This window comes from Nilaparvata lugens, chromosome 10 (genome assembly GCF_014356525.2).
Source record: "Nilaparvata lugens isolate BPH chromosome 10, ASM1435652v1, whole genome shotgun sequence".
In the NCBI taxonomy this organism is placed as follows: domain Eukaryota; kingdom Metazoa; phylum Arthropoda; class Insecta; order Hemiptera; family Delphacidae; genus Nilaparvata; species Nilaparvata lugens.
Window position 1 is genome coordinate 19321352 of NC_052513.1, and position 25987 is coordinate 19347338.

At 34.7% G+C, this 25987-nt stretch overlaps 3 protein-coding genes across 3 annotated transcripts in view; 2 read left to right on the forward strand and 1 right to left on the reverse strand.

Annotated features, from left to right (window-relative positions):
• The window catches only part of LOC111046719 (ras-related protein Rap-2b-like), a 435025-nt gene that overhangs the window by 212488 nt on the left and 196550 nt on the right, over positions 1-25987 (forward strand).
• LOC111051389 (keratin-associated protein 19-2-like) lies at positions 2455-12789 on the forward strand. The gene is made up of 3 exons (XM_039436494.1): positions 2455-2582; positions 10267-10354; positions 11960-12789. The coding sequence occupies exons 1-3, from the start codon at positions 2562-2564 to the stop codon at positions 12403-12405; spliced, it is 555 nt and encodes a 184-aa protein (XP_039292428.1). The 5' UTR covers positions 2455-2561; the 3' UTR covers positions 12406-12789.
• LOC120348772 (cuticle protein 16.5-like) lies at positions 17518-22869 on the reverse strand. Its single transcript, XM_039436493.1, has 3 exons — positions 22712-22869; positions 19898-19979; positions 17518-18283 (listed from the first exon to the last, which is right to left on the reverse strand). Exons 1-3 carry the CDS (start codon positions 22730-22732, stop codon positions 17820-17822), a joined length of 567 nt encoding a protein of 188 aa, XP_039292427.1. The 5' UTR covers positions 22733-22869; the 3' UTR covers positions 17518-17819.

Genomic DNA, 25987 nt, shown 5'->3' on the forward strand with positions numbered 1-25987 from the left:
ACGCTGAAAGTCAGCTAAAAAGGAAGTTTTTAGACAAGAGAATAAAGAGAAAGAGTTGAGAACAAAGAGAAGAAAGAATGAAAAGTCAACAACAAGTTAAGATAAAGGAGAGGAAGGATGTAGAGGAAAAGAAAAATTGTGAGTAGGAGATTGAGAACAGAAGGGAGGAGAAGAAGAAGATGAAAACCCGCTAAAAACCAGAAGATAGAGGAGAAGAGTTCAAAGCAAGAAGAAGAATAACAACGATTAGGAGGAATGAGAAGGAGAAGTTGAGAGCTGAAGAAGAAAATGAAGGTAAAGAGCAAAGATAACAGGAGAGAATGTGAAGTAAGATCGAACGAAGAGGTATAAAAAAGAAGAGGAGGAATATGGAAGACAACGGAAATGGAATAAACAAAAAATAAATACGAATAGTAGACGATCAGAGTACCAAAATATCAAAGACAGGCAAATGCAGAGAAGAACGACGAAGAGAACAGCTAAGAAAAAGGAAACGGCGAACAAATTCGGTATGAGATGGCAAAGAATAACGAGAACTATGTTAAGAAGAAGAAGAAGAAGCTGGAAGAAGAAGAAGAAGAAGAAGAAGAAGAAGAAGAAGAAGAAGGTAAGGCCACCTTAGAGCAAAAAGAGTGTAATAGCGTTCCAGATGTATTACCCATGATGGGTAATGATGCGTTTCATTTATGGGCATAGGCTAAAATGCGCTCTTATTAACCACTGGCAGTATTCCTTATGATTAGCATCACAGCTGCTCATTCAGGCAATGCTACCGGCTTCAAGTGAATTCAGCACTAAATGCTATATAGGAGGTATTTACCGGGTCCGGTAGGCTAATGCTAATCTGGCATGTACATCTACTAGGTATATAGTGAACAAGTTCAATAATAAATATTACAGCATACATGTAAAGTTCATCATCATCATACACCTTCTTCTTCTTCTTCTTCCAGCTTCTTCTTCTTCTTCTTCTTCTTCTTCTTCTTCTTCTTCTTCTTCTTCTTCTTCCAGCTTCTTCTTCTTCCAGCTTCTTCTTCTTCTTCTTCTTCTTCTTCTTCTTCTACTTCTTCTTCTTCTTCTTCTTTTGGAACGTCTTCCTCTTCTCATTTCTTTCCTTTTCCTGCAACATTTTCCCCTTTTTCTTCTTCTTCTTCTTCTTCTTCTTCTTCTTCTTCTTCTTCTTCTTCTTCTTCTCCTTCTCCTTCATCATCACTTGTTGTACCTTCTCTCTTCTCTTTGTTCTTACCTTATTCTATTTCTCTTCTTGCCTCGAACTCTCATTTTATTCTTCTCCTTACTCCTCTCTCCATTTGTCAATCTCCTCCAACCTATACTTTTTCTCCTTTTTCTTCCCCACCCTCTCCACCTCATCAATATTCTCTTGTTATACTTCCTTCTCCACCTCCTTCTCCTTGTTCCAAACTCCTTTCCTCCATCTTCTTGTTTCAAGCTCTTATCTTCTTCTCCCTACTTCTCTTTCGACTTGTCAATCTCCTTCAACTGACACTTCCTCTTCGTCTTTCTCTTCTTTATCTTCTTCTTCTCCCTCACCTTCACCTTCTCCTTTTTGTTCTCTCTGTTATCCTTCTCCTCCTCCTTCTTCTTGTTCTCAACTTTTTCTCTTCATCTTCTAGTTTCAAGCCCTCATCTTCTTCCCCTAACTTCTAACTCTTCAATCTCCTCTTACTTATACTTCTTTTCACACCTTCTTCCTCTTCACCATCTTCTTCTTCTCCTTGAAGTTCGTCTTGTTGTCCTTCTCCTCCTCCTTTTTCTTCTCCATGTTCTAAACATTTCCCTTCATCTTCTACTTTCTTTCTCTCATCTTCTTCCCCTCTTCCTTTTTCTTCTCCATGCTCTAAACATTTTTCTTTCATCTTCTACTTTCTATCTCTCATCTTTTGGTAGAGAGTTAGTGGGGAGGATATTTTTATATTCTTTCCGAAGAATGGACATTGATATGTCCAAAGCTCCGCCAATTTATGTAGATGCATAACAATACAGTATAATATCTATAGTTATTATATAACAAATTACTTTTTCATATCATATACAGTTCAATAATTATTTTCTTAGTCTATATTATGTAAATTCATCTATAATTTTGCTGTATTGTAAGCTATTGTATATAAGTGTATAAACCAGTATATATTGTAATCTACATAAATAAAGTACTCAATCAATCAATCAATCTTCTCCTCCTCCTCTTTCTCTCACTCCTCTTCTCTTTTAACTTGTTTTCCTTATCCCGTTTCTCAATGAATTCTCTCTCACCACTCTTCTCTCTCGACATGCTCTCCTTATCCCGCTTCTCAATGAATCCTCCAACATATTCCACTATACTCCTACTCCATAGTAGACCCCCAGGCAATCATAGTCTAGTAGTAATAATACTGGAGGGGGGCAATTGGTCAATAGGTGCCCCCCTAGGGGAAGGCAGCTTCCCCCTTTCAGTGTGGTGAGGATTTACTGGAGCCTTTCTCTCCTATAAAAACACGGATTCACCAGACAGCTGACATCAGTAGCATCTGTTCTGCATCAGTGGAATATCCTACAACATCATGTACTCTGTTAAAGTTCTGGTGAGTACAATTTTCTTAATTACTATTAATGTATGATAGTTCTACAAAGACTTGTTCCATATCTTTGGGTTTACCCTGTATCATTCGATATTTTCGGGATCATCCTGTAAAATTCCATATTTTCTTGATATTTCATATCTTCTCAAACTGCTTAAGGTCTGGTCAGACCACATTTCTCACTTTTATTATATTATATTACATTTCTCAATATTATTTATTGATTCAATGATAAAAAATTATTACTTTTTGTGTAGTTGAGAAGTTGATATTGTGGTAATTATTCATATTGAATGAAAAAGACTAAGAAATTGTCAAAAACCACAGATTTATTGATACTTAGAAAGACCGGTTTCGGTTATTTCGCTGATAATTATCAGAGATTGACAATGGTGTAATAACCGAAACCGGTCTTTCTAAGTATCAATAAATCTGTGGTTTTTGACAATTTCTTTAGTCTTTTTCATTCAAAAACATTATTTTGTAAGATAATTTGAGGAGGATCAACAGGCACAGCCAAAAACTGTTCCTCCCCCAAATTTCCCCCCGAAAAATAGTCCAGAAAACCGGTTATGTTTTCTTCACTTTATGAAATTTTGTCTAATTTTCTCACGAAACACTTGAAACAGTTAATGTTGAATAAATTTAGAAAGATTAATATCCGAATTTATAACAAAATTTCTTCTACTCAGCAATTCTATTCTTCTATTACTATCAATATTCTCAATTCATGATATAATTCGTTCAAAAAACCAGAAGTTGGAAAAATCTTCGTTATACTCGATTTCAAACCATCCAACATTCAGCTAGATCTCTTCATTATCATAACTCAATATATTTCTCATTACTCGAATAAATTTAATGTTATTCTATTCCAAATTCATCTACAATCTGAATCTACTGAATTTATACTGTATTTTGATGGGAAAAATTTTGAATTACTAGTAGTTCTGTGAACAGTAGACTTCACGCAGTATTCTCATCCTCAAGTACCTGATTGAAACTATAGACCTTATGGAAATACAGCAACAGACTGGCTTCTCCACACATCTGTGTAATCACTTGTCAGCTGATTTATGATGAATAATTCTATAGTCTTATTTTTACTCTAATATTGGCGTATGAAGGAGGCTCCTTTTTCCTTTCATATTATCCTTGAAATGCAAAATTTTCAAAAACCTTGTATATACGTCGATGTACAATTAAGAAAGGAACATACCTGTCAAATTTCATGAAAATCTATCACCGCGTTTCGCCGTAAATGTGCAACATATAAACATTTAAACATTTCAACATTCAAACATTAAGAGAAATGCCAAACTGTCGACTTGAATCTTAGACCTCACTTCGCTCGGTCAATTAATAGTTTGTCATTGAATCCGTACAATCTACCCAAAATCCAATTATTTATTATCAAAATTTTGGAATGGAATACCCTCGGACCAAGCCTGTTGTTCCTTCCTTATCATATTTATATGATTTGTGATCGTATCCACAAATAAATAAATGAATTAAGTTGCACTATTTACTCTAATACACTATCTGATACACACTGATGCCCTTATTGAGGTGCGTACAGATATACGCGCCGCGAACATGAGCAATTCACTTTTAATCAGCTGATGCCAAGCTTATATCCATATCTTATACCGTTTCTGTAAAAATATAGATAGAGTCAGCTGATTAAAAGTGAATTGCTCATGTTCGCGGCGCGTATATCTATAAGCACCTTTACACCATCAAACCTTCCAGGCCAAATCTGCTACGTTGAATTTCAGTCACTCTGATCATTTTGTGTCATCATGGAGTATTGAAACTATTTCAGAATGGAATTTCTGTCTATTGAACTCCTTCACAATATATTTAGTAGGTGAGGTTCACTTCAAATAAGATGATTCAATGGAATTCTTTGATTCTGTAATTGAGCGCATCTCCACTTTGAAACGTTCTTAGCTGAGCATGCTTTAGTGAACCAGAGAGGATAATTTTAGAAAAGTGTATTTAGGCTATAAATTTTCATCACTCGTTACTTTCCTTCCCCTATTACCATAGGTAAGGAAAGTATTGCTTTCCGAAAAAAATCAAGGTACCCCAATTTCTAAATTTCTATACGTTTCAAGGTCCCCTGAGTCCAAAAAAGTGGTTTTTGGGTATTGGTCTGTATGTGTGTGTGTGTGGTGTGTGTGTGTGTGTGTGTGTGTGTGTGTGTGTGTGTGTGTGTGTGTGTGTATGAGTGTATGTGCGTCTGTGTACACGATATCTCATCTCCCAATTAACGGAATGACTCGAAATTTGGAACTTAAGGTCCTTACGATATAAGTATCCGCCACGCACAATTTCGATCTGATGCAATTCAAAATGGTGGCTGAAATGGCGAAAATGTTGTCAAAAACAGGGTTTTTTGCAATTTTCTCGAAAACGGCTCCAACGATTTTGATCAAATTCATACCTGAAATAGTCATCGATAAGCTCTATCAACTGCCACAAGTCCCATATCTGTAAAAATTTCAGGAGCTTCGCCCCATCAATGCAGATAGATTCCCAATTATCAGGCTTCAGATACAATTGAAACGAAAAAAAAATCAAGTGGAGTAGATTGAGCATGAAAATCTCTACAATTAATGTTCAGTAACATTTCCACCTAAAATTGAAAATAAGCTTTAAATTCGAGAAAATGTGATTATTCAATTGCAAATTATTGTTGATTCTATTAAATCATTCACTATGAAGAGATAGACCTCATGTGTGTCTCCAGCGTTATTGCCCTGTCACCAGCTGGCTCAAATCTTTGAATAGTAGACTTGGGATGAGCGGGAACACTAGCGTCAGGTGATCAATTTTTATAACGGTAAGGAAAGTTGTGTGAGTGCACCACACCAGATTTTTTCGTCATATCATTGTTTTTTGTCATTTGTCATTATTATTTGTTGGTTGGCATACAACTCTGAAAATCGTTTATAAGTACGGCCTTAATCGTTTATAAATACGGCCTTCATCGTTTATAAATACGGCCCTGGAAATATTATAGTCGATATTTGCTTTCTTCAAATAGTAAAATGAAAATAATCGATTTTCCAACCTTACTACTTCGATACTACTACATCGATAAAATCCTACTACTAAAATACTACTACTACATCGATAAAATCCCATGGAGAATATCACAACACTTCACTCACTGTAATCACATGCAAAGAATTTGATAAAATTTGGATTTTTTCTTTCAATGCAGGTAATGCACCTTTGCATTTAATTGCACTTTCACTACAATATAACGAGTACAGTACTTGACATTCATAAGTGAATCCGCTCTACAATTTTCACTTGAACAATGAATTTATCATGTCATCAACCTGAAAGGTAATCTCAGATGCATCAAGCTGAATGCATCCGTATCATTAGCTGCTGAAAATGCATTTACATCAGTTTTTCAATCAGATTTTCTCTTGAAATTGTTTTGAGGAAGTTATTTACTTTTTCAAACCGACCTTGCATATCCCAGACTTCCTATTTTCAATGTTACTAAGGACTCTCTGATTATCTGTATACAACTACACAGTGGAGACTCATTCTCCTTACACTGATATAATTCTTCTTTGAATAATTGATAATTCCCTCACAGATATCTTTCTCGATTCCAAATAATTCAGAGAAGGCGTTTTTGGAAAAGCCTTTTCTGATCGGTTCTCATGAAGATAATCGAAGTTAAAAGTTAACCGGCTTTTGTGCAACTGGGCCCATATATGATTGTATTATCTCACTATGTTTCATCAATGAAATATCTCAAATTTCATTCAAACCAGTCTATATTTTTGTAGTACAATGCTCCTACAACTTATACAATAATGCTGATATGTGATCTCCTGAAATGGAGACTCTATTCATATCTCAGACTAGACAGAGAGAGAGAAAGAGAGTGAGCGAGTGGGTGAGTGAGAGACAGAGAGTGAGAGAGAGTGTGAGAGAGTGGGAGGGAGGGAGAGAATGAGTGAGAGATAGAGGGAATGATTCCTCTTATTATCGAACAAAAAAGTTGATTCAATTGATACTTTTGACACAGTTTTCATTGCATAATCATTACCTGTACATACCTCCTATTATTACAGTAGATAATACATAATGTAATGTAGTAACTAATCATGATTGTTTGCTCCAATTTGAATAAATACATGCGATGTAGACAACAATCGAAGAAGCAGTTACTCTTGTTTCAAAATAACTGTTATTTCCTATAATGACTATGATATCAACAAGCATAGAAGTTGTTACTTTCAAATCCTGTAACTGTTATTTTCTGTAATGGCTGTGATATCATTAATCAGAGAAGCTGTTACTCTCAATGAATTATCTTGGGGACTATTATTTACAAATTAATTATGACATCATCAAGTAAAGTAACTGCTACTCACAAATTTGGTAACTGTTATTTTCTGTAATGGCTGTGATATCATTAATCAGAGAAGCTGTTACTCTCAATAAATTATTTTGAAATTTTTAAATTACTTTTGTCCATCTCTTTTTGTTTTTGTTGTTCTTCATCATCATAATCATTATATTCTTCTTCTTCTTCTTCTTCTTCTTCATCTTCTTCTACTTCATCATCATCATCATCATCATCATCATCATCATCATCTTCTTCTTCTTCTTCTCCTTCTTCTTCATCTTCTTCTACTTCATCATCATCATCATCATCATCATCATCATCATTCTTCTTCTTCTTCTTCTTCTTCTTCTTCTTCTTCTCTTCTTCTTCTTCTTCTTCTTCTTCTTCTTCTTCTTCTTCTTCTTCTTATTCATAATAATCATCTTGTTCCTGTTCTTCATCATCTTTTTTCTTACAACTTATTATCTTTTTCGTCTGTGCTACTACTGTATTATTCCTCTTCTCATTACACTACTTTCTGTTTTTTTTCTGTATTTCCTTCTTCATTCCCACTCACTTATATTCCAACTTATTCTCTTTCTTCACTTTCCTATTTTCCTCTTGGTTTATCCACTTTGTGTCCAACCTCTTTCCTCTTCATTCTCTTCTTGTTCTATCATTTCTGTTCTTCATTTTATGATACTCTTCAGTAACAATAATTTTATTTCACACGTCAGTATCTTTTTATTCCTCTTCTCTACAATACATCTTCCACCTTTTTCATTTGCTTCTTCCACACTCACTTTTTCCCCTTCCTCATTCTCATACTTCTTTTCCTTCCAATCATCAACACTTTTTACATCATCCACCATTTAAATTTCCTTCTTGATCTCCTTCTGAAACACGCAACTACTATAACTTAGTAACCACATTCCCTTCCTCAACCTTCTGCCCCTCATCCTTCGTAAATTTACCTCTTCCTCATTCCTTTCTGAATCTTCATAATCATAATGCTGCTTTGAAATTTTTATTTACAAATCAACAATAATATCTGTGATAACAAGAAACGAAGAATGTTATAGTCTCTACACTTTTATTGTGAACTACATTCTTTTTACAAGAAATACTGTAATAGAGGAAAGAATTGACTTATACACGTACGGGATAAGAAAATTATGTTTGACGCATCATCACGTCTAAACTACTCAACTGATTAACTTGAAATTTTGCATATAGATTCTTAATTAACCAAGGATGGTTATAGGTCTATTTTCAATTCTCCAATTTTTCAGTTTGTCAAGTTTTAAAATGGACCCTTGCGGAGCACGGGTTATCTGATAGTCAAGAATACAAAGAGGATTCTGTTCTCTATTTTGTGACCATGATAGGAATAAACATCATTGCCTATATGAGACAATCGAAATAGGAGTTTCTTTTCTTTCTGAACTACTACTTGACTGAGATTGGATGTATTTTATTGAGACTTCATGGAAATTAAGATTTCAATAGGAATTCTGACAGGTATTGAGTTGAAGAACCTAGCCTGATTTTGAAATTGAACCTAATATGTTTGAGAAAAACTGAAAAATGAAATAAATTTGAAATTTGCCTTTCACAGACTTGTTCACGAAAACTTCGGGAATAATTTCTTCATTCATTTATTTATTTATTTACAATGTCAAGGAAGACTACAGGCATTACGCCCAAATCAATCTTCACTACTATTTACCAACAAAATGAACATGTAAGAAATGAAAAATAAATGGAAGATGAAATAAATGAAATACAATGAAAGATACGGGAGATGATATTATGATATCAAATTCATACAGTGTGTGCTGTGAAGCAATTAGGTATAAATAACAAGGTATAAATATAAGAATGGTGAATGGTAAGCATGTGAAAGAAGAGATTCATTAAAATAAAAATAACTAATATTAATACAAAAATTGAATTATGTTAAATGTAATTTAAAGCTACGGATAAATAAATTGGAAAACATTATTATGAAGCAAAGAAGAGAAAATATTCATTGGTTGAATGAATAATTATAATGGTTGATCATACCACCTTAACTTATAACTATATACCATAAAATACCAATTGTATATGAAATATACTGCTTCTTTAGGTTTCGTTACACTGGGTCAATATAGAAGTATTCTACAAGCTTCTAAATAAAATATTAAAGACCCAGTTCGAAGAATAGAATCAATGAGCTCTCTCATTTCTACCCTCGAACTTTCCCAAAGATCCAAGAAATTCTCTTTCAAAAACTTCCAGAGTTCATAAAATTCTTGCACTTTCCCCCTCCACTCAGTCAACATATTTCTCAACAGTTAATTTTCAAATTCAATTTTCTTCAGCGAAGTTCACTTTTCACTCGGCGTTAGAATAAATAATTCATTATCTCCATCTTTTAACTTTGGCGCTCAGTTTATGAATAAGAAACTCCGATAAATAACAAGGCGGATATAATGATGAATTATTCTCTTTCTTTCGAAACTTTGCAGGTAATTCTATTAAAACAGATCATCTTTTTCTTCTCATCCTGAAAGAAATCCTGAGATGAAAATATTTTGCCACTAGGAGTTCATGAATATGCAATAATCAAGTATTTCAAGTTGTTTTTCGAATTGAATTCACCATTATTCGTTCGCACTATTTGAAGAATGTTATCTATACTATCTAATGAAGTTGAGAACTGGCTAATACACGGACGGGATAGGAAAATTATGTTTGACGCATCATCATGTCTCAACTACTGGACTGATTAACTTGAAATTTTGCATTTATAGATTTTTAATTAACCGAGGATGAATATAGGCCTATTTTTTATTCCTTTAAAATTTCAATACGTCAAGTTTTTCCAAATTTGAATTTGGATTGAATTCGAATTTGAATTGAAATCCAATTGAATTCACGATTTTTGTTCTTACTATTTAAAGAATGTTATCTATACTATCTAATAAAGTAAAGAACTGGCTTTTATACACGTATGGGATAGGACAATTATGTTTAACGCATCATCACGTCTGAACTACTGGACTGATTAACTTGAAATTTTGCATATAGATTCTTAATCAACCGAGGATGGATGTAGGCCTATTTTCAACTCTCCAAGATTCCATTATGTTGAGTTATCAGTTTGTTCTATTCTTTCAAATTACAAGACTTCAAGTTTTTAAATAGACCCTTGCTGAGCACGGGTAACGTGCTAGTACTATATAAATCAAATCAAATTTAAACAATAGTTTTATTAATTTTACTCAAAATCTTGTTCTTTTCTTGAATATTTTGTGATGAATTTGTAAAATTGTGCAGATTTCGCTAGCTGTTGTGGCAGCATGCCTAGCTGAGGAATCAACCAGTGCATCAGGCGAGAGGGTCAAGAAAGGAATCTATGGGGGAGGTAAATATCATCATAATATATTATCTAATGAAACATGAAACCAATTTGAAGTTTAGAGTTTGACAGAATAAAATATACTAATAACTGGAAACAAGAATTCCATCAACAATTCTGTAAGATGCTCAAATTCAAATTGGTTCATTCATAAAATATGTCATATTCACAATATAAAAGTGTCATGAATCAAATGAATAAATTCTTCCTGCCTGGAAGATTTGTCCGTGTGCAGGGAGACAAAAATTGTCTTCATACAAGATTATTGAATCAAGATACACAATTATTCATTGGAATAATTTGGAAGGACCAACAGGCACAGCCCAAAACTGTTCCTTCCCCGAATTTTGATTCTTTTACTAGTTCAGAAATAAAGTTATGTTTTTCCACATTATAGAATTTGTGAATATTTCATCTTAATAATTGATTTATCACTGGATTTGGAACAAAATTCATTCACTCATCACTATTAACATAGCCACCTCTAACACAAGGCCCCTGCCTACGATATTGCAACGTCGCAGTGTAGGCCTAGAATTGGTGGAAAAGATCAGCTGGTATTTATAAAAATCTTTTCCACCATTCATGTATTAGATTCTAGGCCCACACTGCGACGTTGCTATATCGTAAGCCGGGTCTTTGTATTAGAGGTGGCTATGCTATTAATGATATCATAGCCACCTCTAATACAAGGCTGCGGCCCACGATATAGCAACGTCGCAGTGTAGGCCTAGAATCTAATACATGATTGGTGGAAAAGATCAGCTGGTATTTTAAAGAATCTTTTTCACCATTCATGTATTAGATTCTAGGCCTACACTGCGACGTTGCTATATCGTAGGCCGGGGCCTTGTATTAGAGGTGGCTATGCTATCAAAGATATTCATCTACAATATTTATCAGTAAGTGGTGAATCATTGGCAACAAGTTTTCCAAATACTCAAATAAATCAAGAAATAAATGATATTATATTTTGATGAATGAAATATGGATTATATTATAGTCTATTATGGATTATGGGCATCTCCGGAAGCTCACTGTAATCCTTTCTACACTTTTCATCGGTCACTTCAAAAGTAATGAAAAGTTTTGAAGCCAGTTATTGGAGTTATTCATAAATATTGGAAATGCACCTACAGTGAGGTACAAGTTCAGTATTTGATCAACTGGTGTCCTTTTCCAACATTTCTGAAAGTGGATAGAGCTGTCCTTTTCCAGCACCACCACGTTGTCAGATTGTTTTTGAACCATGTAAAAATATAACACATTAAAAAATATTCAATCTCAATTAATAATAAACAGTAGTTGACAGTAATTTAAAGTAAGCTTGAGTTAACAAGGAATCGGCTTGAAATTTGGAACATTTTATACCTATACCACGGGATTCCTTCTAATGCTATATTTTCTCTATGACCTTGAGTAACTCACCCAATGATCAGGCCTCACAACATATAACGATTGAGCAGTAAATTGTTGATATTCGCTAAAATGCTTTAAACAGTAGATAATATTATGTAGATGGAACAAAAAATCTTACATAACTTACTAGCTAACAAATAGAACCACTTTCTCAGATCAATCTCATATGGTTTTATTTCTCTTCATTCACAGGAGTTGGAGGATATGGAGGTTATGGAGGCGCAGGTTATGGAGGTTATGGAGCCGGTTATCCAGGAGTAGGTTATGGAGGATACGGAGCAGGCTATGGAGGATACGGAGCAGGTTATGGAGGATACGGAGCTGGTTATGGAGGTTACGGAGGTTATGGCAGAGGATACGGAGGCTATGGAGCTGCAGGTTATGGAGGTTATGGAGCTGCAGGTTATGGAGGTTATGGAGCTGCAGGTTATGGAGGATACCCAGGCTACAGCGGTTATGGAGGTTATAGCGGAGCCGGTCTAGGTTATGGAGGTTACGGAGGATACGCCGGAGGTCTTGGAGGTTATGGAGGTTACGCTGGAGGTCTTGGAGGTTATGGAGGTTATAGCGGCGCCGGTCTGGGTTATGGAGGTTATGGAGGCTACGCGGGAGCAGGTTACAAGGCTGGAAAATGGTGAGGAAGATATTTCAGGAGAGAAACCAATTAATTTCAGGAAGATATTTAAAGTTGAAAAGTAATTGAAAAAAGATGTGTTCAAGCTATTGTGATTCTGTAGAGAGGAATATATCCAAATAATTATTCAAATCTTTAAAAATATCTCCATTCAAAGATAAAAAATGGAATAAGATTTGTATGAATATTATTGACAACAGTAAATCACATAAGGAATAATTAATGGATTATTTCCAATTTTGAGAACGAATATTTGAATATGAATCAATGAGTAGGTGGAGAATGATATAACAGTGCAATTAAATACTGTGTTGTACACATTGTATAGATCTATCAAACTGTAAAATTTGTATGATTTCACCATGTGAATAAAACTTTTTATGATAAATCCACTTGTTTTCCTTTGAAACAAAAATTGATTGTTAAATAATAATAATAATATCGAGTGACCTGGTTGGCTCAGGTCTGATGTCAGAGTTTTCAGGTCGCAGCTGATCAATTTCATGACCTAACGACTGCTTTTTAGGCAGCCGGGACCGACGGCTTAACGTGTCCATCCGAAACGTTGTCCGAATTGATTGTTCATTGCCTTGGAATTCAAGACAAAATTCTATTCGTTTTCATCCATGTCAATATAAATTGAGATAAATATAGGGATAATATTATAAATTCGAAAGAGATTTGATAGTGATAACAAGATAGTATTGTAAAAATTAGAAAAGATAGTATTTATATAATTAATTAGCATTTGAATAAATGCATTCTCTATTTAATTCCGTCTGTATAAAGATAGTATTATCAAAGGATTCGTAGTTAGAAATACATAGACCTACCTGATATTAGAAAGTGATATTGGTGCCTGTCGATCCGCCACCAAATTATTTGGGAAATAATTGTGTGCAATTGAATCAATAAGAGGATAAAAATAGTCAAGATATTATCAGTGCCAGTTGCACTAAAGCAAAGGGAAACAATGGCATAAGATATTATAGCATAATAGCTTACGCTATTGTTTCTCTATTACTAAAGCCTGTCGAATTTCAACCATAATTATTTCTAAGAGAACCAATCAAGCAAGCCTTCTTCTCAAGATAGACCTCTCTAATTGTTTCGCTTGAATTTATTCAATTATGATAAAAATCAAACATCCTTTTGTGCAACAGGGCTTCAGTATGATCTTTTTGGTAATGTGTTGATTGAAGTTCAATTATTTGGGAAAATACTTCAGTGTATGATCACATTAGATGTGTGTAAGTACAAGTGCACGTCAGATCATGCATGAGCCGAAAAACAAGATTTGGAAAGAGTCATCGAAGCATGTTGTGACTCGTCTGTAGCTGCAACCAGCAAGTGCACGCCTTCAGTGTGAATGTTCCCATCTCTCTACCCAGATTTTGTTTCTCATCTGCACGCTTGGTTATTATATGACCACGCGTGCATTGGATAACAATCCAATATGATCATACCCTCGAAGGTAAATCAAGTATTGTAAGCTTACATCTGAGTAAATCTAGGTAGTGTTTCGGTTGGACACGTTAAGTCGTCGGTCCCGGCTGCCTAAAAAGCAGTCGTTAGGTCATGTCAGAGGCCCTGAAATTGATCAGTTGCGACCTGAAATCTCTGACACCAGACCTGACTCAACCAGGTCACTCGATATTATTATTATCTGAGTAAATTTTTGAATTTATTGTGATCATATAATTTTTGAAAAGTAGCTCTCATCTAGCGGTTGTCAATATTAGCAGTAGCAGAAGTCTTCGAGGTGGTTTACAGCATACAACTTTGGATTTTTGTTTGATGATAATATCGATTATCATTTGGAATTCGATATCAAATGCAATATCAATATCGATCATCAAATGCAATTCTTCATCAATTTCCATCTGTATATCGTTGGAGTTTGAAGAACTTCGTCTTCCTTCTACTCGTAAGTCTTCCAGACTTCCAATTTTTTCTTCTTCATGTTTTCTTCATCCTTCTTCCTCATTCTTTTCCTCATCCACCTCCACATGATCAATTTCCATTACTTTAACAATCTAATTTTTCTCTCTCACCACATTTTTCACCTGTTCCTCCTATACCCTGTTCATAATCTGTCTCCTTCTCCTTCCGCTCCTCCTCCACCTCATTCTCTTTCATCTCCTCCTACTTCTCCTCCTCATACTCCTCATCATTACCTCCTCCTCCTCTTCGTCATCCTCCTCCAAGGCCTCTTCCTCCTTCTCCTCTTTCTTCTTCTTCCCCTCTCCCTTTTCCTCGTACTCCTAATCCTCCACCTTTTCAACCTTCACATACCCCTTCTCCTTTTCATTATCTTCCTCCTCTTTCTTATCCTACTCCTCCACCTCATCCTCCTCTTCTCTTCCTGCTTCTCCTCCTTTTCCTCCTTCATCAACACCTTTTCCTCCTCCTCCTGTTTCTTCTCCTACTCCTGCTAAACCTTCTCCCGCTCCTTCTTCTCCTTCTACTCCTTCTCCTCATCACCCTTCTTCCACACACTTCTTTTACTAGCCTTCCTCTATCATATCCTCCCATCATTCACATTAATCACCCACCTCTCACTTCCATTCTGTCTTCTTCCTCTTCTTCTCCTTCTTCTACCTCTCATCATTTTTTCCTCTCCTCTTCCTCCTTATTTTTTCACTCCTCATTCCCTCTTTACCGTTCACCTCTCAATCAGCTCATAGTATATCTCTCCATCTTCTCTATATTTCTTTCTCTTTTACAATCTGTCCTACTCGATCTTTGTCAGCTGCACATGTTCACACGAGAGGTGATTATTATTATTATTATTATTATTATTATTCATCTTCTTCTTCTTCTTCTTCATCATCATCATCATCTTCTTCTTCTTCTACGACTTCACTCCATAACTCAATTACACAGAGCCCAGATGATCACGTTATTTAATTCCAGTAAACAACATTGTTCATACTCATAACTCATGAGCTACAAATGCTATCAAGGGTGAGCTACATAGTGCTTATAACAGCGAGACAATTTTAGGCGTTTTTCAGGCGTTTTCAGAGAAGTCGGCAGGGCTCTCCTCTTGGGTGATTGAGTTGGCGTTTGGGAGTCAGATGATAATCAGCCAATCTGAGACCATCCTGTCCTGCCGGCTTGTCTAGAAACGCCTGGAAAAATGCCTTACATGGTCTCGCCCTAATACTGATATTATCTATATATATATAAAAGCGAAATGGCACTCACTGACTGACTGACTCACTCACTCGCAGAACTAAAAATCTACCGGACCAAAAACGTTCAAATTCGGTAGGTATGTTCAGTTGGCCCTTTAGAGGCGCACTAAGAACGGATTTGAGAATATTTCCAAAGATATGCCCAAAATCTGCGTTTTTTGTCTTTTCTCAGCTTTATCGAGAACAAATGAACAGAAAATGTTCAAATTTAGTACAGAAGCTCAGCTAGGTTGTAATAGTGTTGTGTTAGAAGGAATTTGCAATAACGTCAAAGATACGCCCAAAATTAGCGTTTTTACAGCGTTTTTTTGCCTTTTCTCAGATTTATCGAGAACAAATGAACAGGAATTGTTCAAATTTACTACAGAAGCTCAGCTAGGGTGTAATAATGTGTTAGAAGGGATTTGAAATAACGTATAAGATACGCCACAAAATCTGCGTTTTTCCAGCGTTTTATTCGCGTTTTCTCAACTTTTTCTATAATTGATGGAAATATATTCAAAAATTCAGTACACAGGTTTAGCTGGGGTGGGAAAATTTTAAAGGCTAGACTGGAGTACAATAACTCTCATAATATCCTAACGAAGTTTTCCTCCATGCACTAGATAATTGAAATTAGTCGGTGATTGAATCGAGCGAGAAAGTACTTTGACATTCTGATGGAATGAAGCATGCTCAAATGAAAAATGCAGGCGAGCGAAGCAAGCCCGCTGATCTCATTTTTGGACGATGCAGTCGGAGGTCCAGGGGGCGGAGCCCCCTGCCTAGACGGATATGGCAATCGAAGCGAGCCTGACGGCTAGTTTTAGTATATTGCCCACTTTGAACAGAGATTTTGGATTGTTCCATATTGAAATGGAGTAAAATATATTCTCGTTTCTGAGACACAATATAGAAACACAATGGTTATTGAGTTATGTCCACAACATAGAATTGTACAATATTAGATTCTATGTTGTAAACATATTGCGTTCCTATTTATTTTGTAGTTCATTCCAAAGGAGAATGAATAAATTCTGTATACATTTGAATTAATAGTATACGAATTTTTGTTATCCTGAGCTTTGGAAGGAGATGTATATCTACTCTCACTATTTGTAGACAGTTTGCATGATAAAACATGAGAAAAATATCAGCATACCGTAGTTCTTGGTTTTATAATTAACATATGTTTCAAATTCCAGTGATTGAGTCTTTGGCTTCATATGAACCTTTAGCTTTCCAGATATATTTTGTAAAGGTGCGTGAAGCGTGAAGACTTATGCGCCACCAACACACACTTTCCACTCTACATCAGCTAGATATTCATATTATACCTGTACAGAAACTATTAGATACAGATATAATAAGTAGTATACCTTTTCCTGATAATAGAATGGAATAAGCGTGTTTGTGGCACATACGACTGTTCCTATACAATAATACAGATATGATGAGAAAATCACAAGCTGATGAGAATGGAATGCCCGTGTTTGTGGCGCATAAGTCTGTACGTACCTTTGAAAAGCTTGCATTGAAAAACCATCAGAAGTAAAACACAGTATTTCTATAGTGAGGTCTACTTTATAATGTATGAGAGAGATAATGAGAACAACGTTGCTGATGATAAAGTGTCTTGACAATGCCTTCTATAGACGGTAGTTGATACAAGTTTATTGATGTAATATTAACTGTTCATTCTTGTTTAAAATAATCAATAATATTTTATTAAGCATGAAATTATATTTTTTAATAATTTCATAATGAATTTTCATGATAAGATGAAATATTTTGTTGATTAATTATCAATTCTACATTGTTGAAAGATGATCTGGTGACAGAGCAAAGTGAAAAAGAGATAGTGCTATCCCCTTAGTTATAAATATTATAATAACTATTACATTGATAATGGTATATAGATGAATGAGAACACAGTATAGGTTTACCCAAACTTTTATTGCATGAGAACGGAAATTTTGAATTTACAATATTTTTGAAAAAATGTTGAACAAATCTGATATATTATCTAGAATATATCAGTTTCCTGGCGGTAACTTGTAGATGACTGGCGTGAATTTGATAGACAAATAGTTCCAGAATATCAAGAAAAAACAATTTTTGGAGCTAATTGGCAAATGAGACTCTACCTAGTTACTACTGAGGCAGTGTCTCAATCCACCAATGAACTCCAAAGATTTACCCTGACATTTCAGAACTTTTTGGAAGTTTTGTAGAGAACTTAGGCAGCAATAGCGACACCCTTGGGGTAAGCTGCGTAGGGGTAAGCACCGTGGTAAGCTCCTCCGTAGTATGCTGCCGAGTAGGGGTAAGCTCCTGAGTAGCTGGAGTAGGGGTAAGCTGCAGAGTAGGCGGAGTAGGGGTAGGCACCAGAGTAGGCGGAGTAGGGGTAAGCTCCAGAGTAGGCCGAGTAGGGGTAGGCAGTCGAGTAGGCAGAAACAGCTGGCACAGCTGAGTAGGTTGAAACAGCTGGGACAGCTGATACAGCTGGGACAGCAGAAACAGCTGGGACAGCTGAGTAGGAGGAAACAGCTGGGACAGCTGAAACAGCTGGAACAGCTGAGTAGGCAGAGTAGGCAGCAGGGTAGGCGGCTGAGTAGGCAGAGTAGGGGTAAGCTCCAGAGTAGGCAGAGTAGGGGTAAGCACCAGAGTAAGCGGAGTAGGGGTAAGCACCGTAGCCGTAACCTGAAAAAAAAGAGGGGAAAATTAGTTTAGAATTTTGGAAAAATTATGAGGTTGATATTGTAGGATGTGAACAACAAAACAATCAAGTAGGTAAAGAAAAATTAACTGAGATTGGGTAATATCAGAATTGAATCATTCATTGATACAATAAGTACATCATCAAAATGATAGGTAGAGGGAAAATAAGGTGAATTTGTGATGCTATTCCTCTCAAAATTAGATAATTTCCAAATTCAAATTTAGATAACACATAGTCCGAAATAGGTTAAGTCTTGTAGTTCTTCAATTCACAAAATTTCCAGTCCTCGAGTATTTCCACAAAGTGAATTCTCAAATTCAGATGCTTTGAAACTGAAATATTTCACATTATTATAACTAAAATAGTTATAACTAGTTGATTGCTTATAGGATGTAGAAAACTGAACAATAGAGTTGGAAAATTATTTCAAAGTTCTGGAAAAGTATTGAATTTGATAACTTACAGGATGTAGGAAACTGAAAAATTCAGTTGAAGAATGATTTCAAATCCTAATGGAATATGAAATTTGATAACTCTTACTACAGGCTACATGTAGAGAACTAAACACCAAGTAAAGTGATAAGAACGTGAACGGAGAGGTATTCTTCTCAAATAGTGCACATGATTCAAGATAGCATCATTCATAATACTGGTATAGTAGTCTCAATTTGAAATCAATGTCAAATACTGGAGAGTTGAACAGCAACAAGGAGTTATCTTATCAGCAGCAAAATCTTGATCTAATTTCGAAAATATTGAATTAAAGAACACAAGTGAATATTAAAATTGCAAGTATTTGTACCTGTATGGTCTCAAACTTACAAGTTGAGATGAACAATACGATATTTAGACTTTTTAGTTATAACGGAGACTGGAAATACGATTGAGACCTTGTAACAAGGGTATTAATTCTGAACACTAAGGAACACAGTGCATGATACATCAGGAGTGGATGCTCCAAAACCAAACATAGAAGAAATATTTTACATTATTATCACTAAATACAAAGATTTTATAGAAGTATACATTATTAAAGTAAAACTGCATTGTTGGAATGGTCTTTAGTGTTTTAGTTGTTCCACTGATTATAATAATTATTGGTGAATATATTATTAATGTGAATTAACCAGCTGGGACAATGAAGAATCACCACTACAGGATGTGTACTTCTTCAGGCTGTAAAAAAATTAGAAGCTTGGACAATTTTTCTTGGGGATCTCTCACGACCAATTGATGAATTATTTGAAAATATGATTATTTGTGAAAAATGTGAACTGAACAGTTGCGGGACAATGAAGATATTACTACTACCGGATGTGTACAACTTGAGGCTGTTAAAGAATTTGAAGCTTGGCCAATTTCTCTGGGGAATTTGTCACGATCAATTGTTGAATGATTTGAAAATATGATTATTTTGTGAAAAATTTGAATTGACCAGCTGGGACAATAATTAGACATTTCACTAATATTGGATATGTACTACTTGAGGCTGTTGAAGAATTTGTAGCTTGGACAATTTTTCATGAGGTTTAGTCACGATCAATTATTGATAAATGATTTGAAAATATGTTTTTTCTAAAAAAAATTGTACTCACCAGCTGGGTACGCGGCAATCACATCCTTCTTGTCCCTCTTCTCCTCAGCGGCCAAGCAGGCGGCGACGACGGCGAGGATGATCTGAAAAATAGATAATTTGAAGTTCAATCATACACTAGATAATTTGTCAAGTTTGCAGAGAAAATTGGAAGAAAAACATTTTCTGGAGATGCGGCTCTAGTTGAAGTTGTAACTGCAACATGTAGTAGGCAATGCTTGTAATAATGCACCTGTTATAGAGTATTAAAAAATAATTTGAGAGTAAATATTTATTTTAACATAAGACGTGAGATAAGATTATTGAGAGGAATTCAATCATGAATTAAAATTCAATTGATAACCGATTGGATGAGTCGGATATGAAGGAGTTTTGAAATCAAATTAAAATTTTATAGAATATATAACCTTTAAATTCAATTAAATTTAAATTTAATTGATTATATGACCACATAGGATCACTGTAGTCTCTGGTTAGTCCTCTTTCTTCGTTTATTCGCTTGAATTTTCTTTCTTTCTTCCCAGCACCTTTTCATTCTGTCCTTTATATAATCTTCAATGTAATAGAGAAGAGAATTAGCTTGCACACGTAGGGGATAGGAAATACGCGAATGACGCATCATCACGTCTCAACTACTCAACTGATTAACTTGGGATTCTGCATATATATTCTCAATTTACCGAGGATAGTTATAGACCTATTATAAATTCTTCAAGATTTCAGTAGATCAAGTTTTCAGCTTATCAAGATTTAAAATGGACCCTTGTGGAGCACGGGTTACCGCTAGTAAAGGATGTATCAATTAAATATTGAACAATGACTGAATATCATAAGAAATTGAAATCTGAATAGGATCCTTCGAAGATCAAGATAAAATTGAATAAGTCTGAATTGCTGGGTCATGTTTATGCATGAAAAAATTCGAACTAATAAACGAGTATTCAGCCGGAATTAAGATGAAATATTTTGTTGATTGATTATCAATTCTTCATTGTTGGAAGACGATCTGGCAACAGTGCAAAGCGAGAAAGAGATAATCTGCTTTGTTGAATGATAGACAAGGAACAAGGATAGCAATACCATTGCTAATCAAACACTGCCATTATAACGTGGACCTCACCATTCAATTTCATCAGGCAATATGGTCCTGATTGGAGAATTGGATAAGAAGATAAGGTTCAATTCCAATTAGGAAAAATTAATCAATCTCAAAACTTAGTTTAAGAGAAATAGATTCAACCAATTATCAAGATTTAGTTGAGAATCACAAGATGAATCAAAGGTTAATTAAGATAGATTTAGGAGAATCTCAACTAACAAATTATAGAATAGAATAGAATGACTTCTTTATTTGTTGGCGGGCTTGGCGAAGTTTGGACAATATCCACTCTACCAATCAACTACGAGAATGAGTAATAATTGTAGTTCACTATTGGATATTTGAAATCAAATCAACAATGGAACTTTAACCGACAGATGAACAGATCAAATCAAAAATCAAAAATAAGTTGTGGATGAAAAATCAAAAATATGAATTTTAATTGATTGAAATAAATTGGAAGTTGCATTTGTTCAAATGTTAATTATAAATAATTATTATTAAGGAATTTTCGTTTTATAATAATTGATAAATTAATTAAATTGATGTTTAAACAGAAAAAATACCACCTATGTGTTCATAATTCAGATCAAGATCAACCGATTCAATCAAAGATGGAAACTCAAATAATGCTTGAGACTTATCCGGAGATTTAGATTCAACCGATGGACTAGATCGAATCAATGATCAGGATAAGAATAAAATTCAAGTCTACGGTTCATCAAATCTCAAAAATATAATTTTAACTGAAGTTCAAACAGAACAAATACTAGCTATGTGTTCAAAATCAAGTCGGAAATCAACAGATTTAATCTGAGATGGAGATCTAATTAATGCTCAATACTTGAACGGAGATTAGATTCTACTCATTGATTCATTCATTATACAAAACAATATAATCATAATATAGTTATATGACATTGGAGGAAAACCTAGGCAAAGTCTGTACTATTTCTCTCCAAAAATTTTTGAAAAAATGTTTATGTTTTCCAAAGGTTAAGTTTATGAAGCCACACACTACTTCGTCACTTGATTTTCGGTCCAGGAATAATGATTTGAAGATTTTTAATTTTGAAGGTTGGCTTAATACTTTAAATGAATTATTACCAATGATTTAACCTATGGACGACAACCCATGAAATTGAAGATCGGGATTAAAAAAGAAAACTTAATTGGTCATTAAGATTTGACAGGAAATCAAAATATGGAATAGATAATCTTGATTAGAATGAGAATCAAATTTACGGTTTAATCTTTTAACTGTAGATCAACAGTACGACAATGAATAAAAATAGAATCTACGGTTACATCCTATGAAATTAAAGATTAGGATTCAAAAGAAAACTTAACCGGAGATTAAGATTTGACAGGGGATCGAAAGATGGAATAAGTGATCTTGATTAGAATGAGAATCAAATCTACGGTTAAATCTTAACTGTGGATTAACAGTACGACAATGAATAAGAATAGAATCTACGGTTACATCCTATGAAATTGAAGATCGGGATTCAAAAAGAAAACTTAACCAGAGATCAAGATTTGAACAGGAGATCAGAAGATGGAATAGATGATCCTGATTTGAGTAAATATTAAATCGACGGTTAAATCTTAATCGGAGATCAACAGTACGACAACATAAGGAATTGATGATCATGATTTAAATGAAAAAATCAAATTCCCGGTTAAATTTAACCGTAGATCAACAACAGTACTCACCAAAGCTTTAAGGGCGGCCATTGTATACTGGAGGAACTGTCAAGCTATCTGCAGACTGCTAGACTGTAACTCACCCATCGACGCCAACCGCTATTTATACTAAAACTTCGCACAAATAAAATAGAGTCCAAAAGAGACGAATTGGAGAGCATCAAAGAGGAGAATCCCGTCTTTCGCCTCCCCCTTCCCCCCACCTCACCCGCCGACCCACGTGTCTCGAAAACTGAAGTAAAGAAAAAGAGTTTAGGAATGAAGATTGGAAGGATGCCCTCCCCCTCCGCTCAATTGATAATGTCGCAGAAAAGAATCTATGGAAAAGAATTCAGAAATGTGAAGATGGAAGAGTATCTGTCAGACTCTGACTCTCACTCAACCTCTGTCTCTCTCTTTTTCTATCTTTCTCTTTCTCTTATTCTATTTCTCTATATATATATTATTTTTGTAATCTTATGTTTAGTAAAGGGTTGTGTCGCAGAGAGGACCTGGAGTCCTAACTCCGCCCCTATAAAGGCAAATAATCAATCAATCGATAAATCTCTCTCTCTATCTTCATTCTATTCTGTTTTATCCTCCTTTACTCTGATTCTCTCTCCAATTTGTGACACACGAAGAAGAAGAATGAGGAGAAGAATAGAAAGAAGAAAGAAGTAGGAGGACATGAAAGAGGAGAAGTGAATAAAAAGAGAGGAGACTTATCAAAAGAGATAAACTTAGGAAGGCCTACTCTAACTGGTGGATTGGTAACATTCTTTTTCTTTATTCAGTTTCCAGTTCAGCCGTTGAACGGATAAATGGAAGAAGTGAGAGAACAACAAGGAGGAATGAAGAGAGGGAGGAAGAGAGAGCAAGAAGAGAGAGAGTGAGAGAGTGACAATTTGGGCAGAAGATGGAAGGAAGAGCAAGTGACATTTCTGAAAGACATAAACGTAGGTCGGAGCCAACAAAGTGATCTGTTTTTCAATGCAGGTAGGCGATTACATAGCTGATTGATTGCTATGAATTTGAGAAGAAACAGGAATAAAAGATAATGATGATGAAGGAGGAGAAGAAGCAAGAGAAGAAGAAGGAGAAAAAGGAGTACGCTAAAGGAGGATAATTGGAGAAGGAATTTTCTTGAGAATATACGGGAAGGAGAGGAGAAAGAAGAAGATTATGATGAAAAATGAGAGGAGAATAAGGAGAAGAAGAAGAGGAAGAAGGAGAATTGGGGAAGGAATTTTTTTGAGGTTATAGGGAAGGAGAAAAAAAGAAGATCATGAGAAATAGAAGAGGAGAAAAAGAAGGATAAGAAGAGGAAGAAAAAGGAGAGGAAAAGCAGGAGAATAAGAAGAGGGAGAAGTTGATGTACAATACAGGAGAATAATTCGAAAAAGGAAATTCCTTGCCAATATGGAAGAAGGAGATCATGAAGAAGAGAAAGAAGAACAGAAAGGAATATGGAAGGAGATGGCACAAGAGAAAGATAAAGCAGATCACGTAAAAGGAGATCAATGGCAAGGAGTAGAACAAAGAAAATGATAAATGAAGGAGAGAAAAAATAAAAGAGAATGAATAGTCAGAAAGGAAAAGAATATAAAGAAGACAAATGAGAAAAAGATGAAGAAGAAGAAGAAGAAGAAGAAGAAGAAGAAGAAGAAGAAGAAGAAGAAGAGAAGAAGAAGAAGAAGAAGAAGAAGAGAAGAAGAAGAAGAAGAAGAAGAAGAAGAAGAAGAAGAAGAAGAAGAAGAAGAAGAAGGAGAGCTTGTGAATAACTATCATCCGTGGAATAACACAGTTTCATGTGACATATTTTCCAATATTTGAATATGTTATTATGTATATTATTATGTATATGAATATTTTTAAGCAAAAGTGAGAATCCTGGTTGATTAGAAGATTTAGGATTTTAAATTATTTGAGATAACAGTGAGCTGATGACCTTCAAAAAATTTATTGATCTGCTTTAGATAGCTGAATCAGAATCTGGTTCATTTCAAACGGAAACTTACAGACTTTTTTGACAGGTCTTCCAAGCTTGTTTCAATTTATTTTGGATAAAAAGCAACAATATTAGAACACCACTCATGACCTGCTCTAAAATGTATTAGTAATATTTTAAATTTTAGCAATGCCTAAAGTGAGGCCCACGTTATAATAGCAATGTTTGATTAGCAATGGTATTGCTATCCTTGTCTATCACTCAACAAAGCGGATAGCGCTATCTCTTTCTCGCTTTGCTCTGTTGCCAGATATTTTAACAATGCAGAATTAATAATTAATAAACAAAATATACATCACCTTAATATTATGAAAATGTATTATGGAATCATTGAAAAATATGATTTCTTGCTTGATTAAATATGATTGATTATTTTAAACGGGAATGAACAGTTAATATTACATCGAAAAACCTGTATCTGCTACCGTCTATAGAAGGCATTGACAAGACAGAGGTTCAGCAACGTTGTTCTGCTATCTTCCAAAAATGTAGAATAAATAATAAATTATTATCAAATATCTCATCTTAGTTTTGGAAATTCATTATGAAATTATAGAAAAATATAATCTCTTGCTTAATAGAATATGAATGATTATTTTAAACGAGAATAAACAGTTGATATTACATCAATAAACCTGTATCAGCTACCGTCTATAGAAGGCTTAGACAAGACAGAGTATCGACGACGTTGTTTTCCTATCTTTCTCCACTGCCATTATAACGTGGACCTCACCATGGATACAACACAATAAACAAAGATAAACAACAAAACTTATAGTAAATGAGATTTAAGACAATGCAGGGCAGAATCAAAGTAGAATCCCCTTTTAAACCCTCATTCTTGAGCTATATTTCAAGTACTCAATGCATTACCAATTCAATTCAATTTATTTCCATCAAAAAAATACATCAATAAAACATTTACATTACAATTCAATAATAAATATTTTCAGGAGATAAATATTCCCCCACATAGACTATTGGTCCGTGTGTGGGGGAAGAATTCCCATCTATAATAGCACTGTAAAATAAAAAATTCTGCAGAATTCTACCTTAATAGTATTCTCACTTATCTATTACAATATTGGAAATATGTTATGTAAAGAAAAAGGAATATTGATCATTAAATAGTTTTTTTAATAAACAGAGCATGATTTCGTGGGTTTCTTTTATTAAAGACTTAGTATTATGTTGGAGTACCTATCTCCTAAAGTTTTAAAATTACTTATTTTAATGTTTAGAGTGCTGCATCACAGTACCAGAGTTAATAGAGAACCATGGAGGATAGAATCTCTTTG

Bases quoted from the DNA above. Each gene is read 5' to 3' on its own strand.
- LOC111051389 (XM_039436494.1), top strand. From the start codon at position 2,562: ATGTACTCTGTTAAAGTTCTG. The intron at 2,583-10,266 runs GTGAGTACAATT...AAAATTGTGCAG, and splicing joins TGTACTCTGTTAAAGTTCTG to ATTTCGCTAGCTGTTGTGGC. The intron at 10,355-11,959 runs GTAAATATCATC...CTTCATTCACAG, and splicing joins GAAAGGAATCTATGGGGGAG to GAGTTGGAGGATATGGAGGT.
- LOC120348772 (XM_039436493.1), bottom strand. From the start codon at position 22,732: ATGGCCGCCCTTAAAGCTTTG. The intron at 19,980-22,711 runs GTGAGTACTGTT...TCTATTTTTCAG, and splicing joins TGGCCGCCCTTAAAGCTTTG to ATCATCCTCGCCGTCGTCGC. The intron at 18,284-19,897 runs GTGAGTACAATT...CTTTTTTTTCAG, and splicing joins GATTGCCGCGTACCCAGCTG to GTTACGGCTACGGTGCTTAC.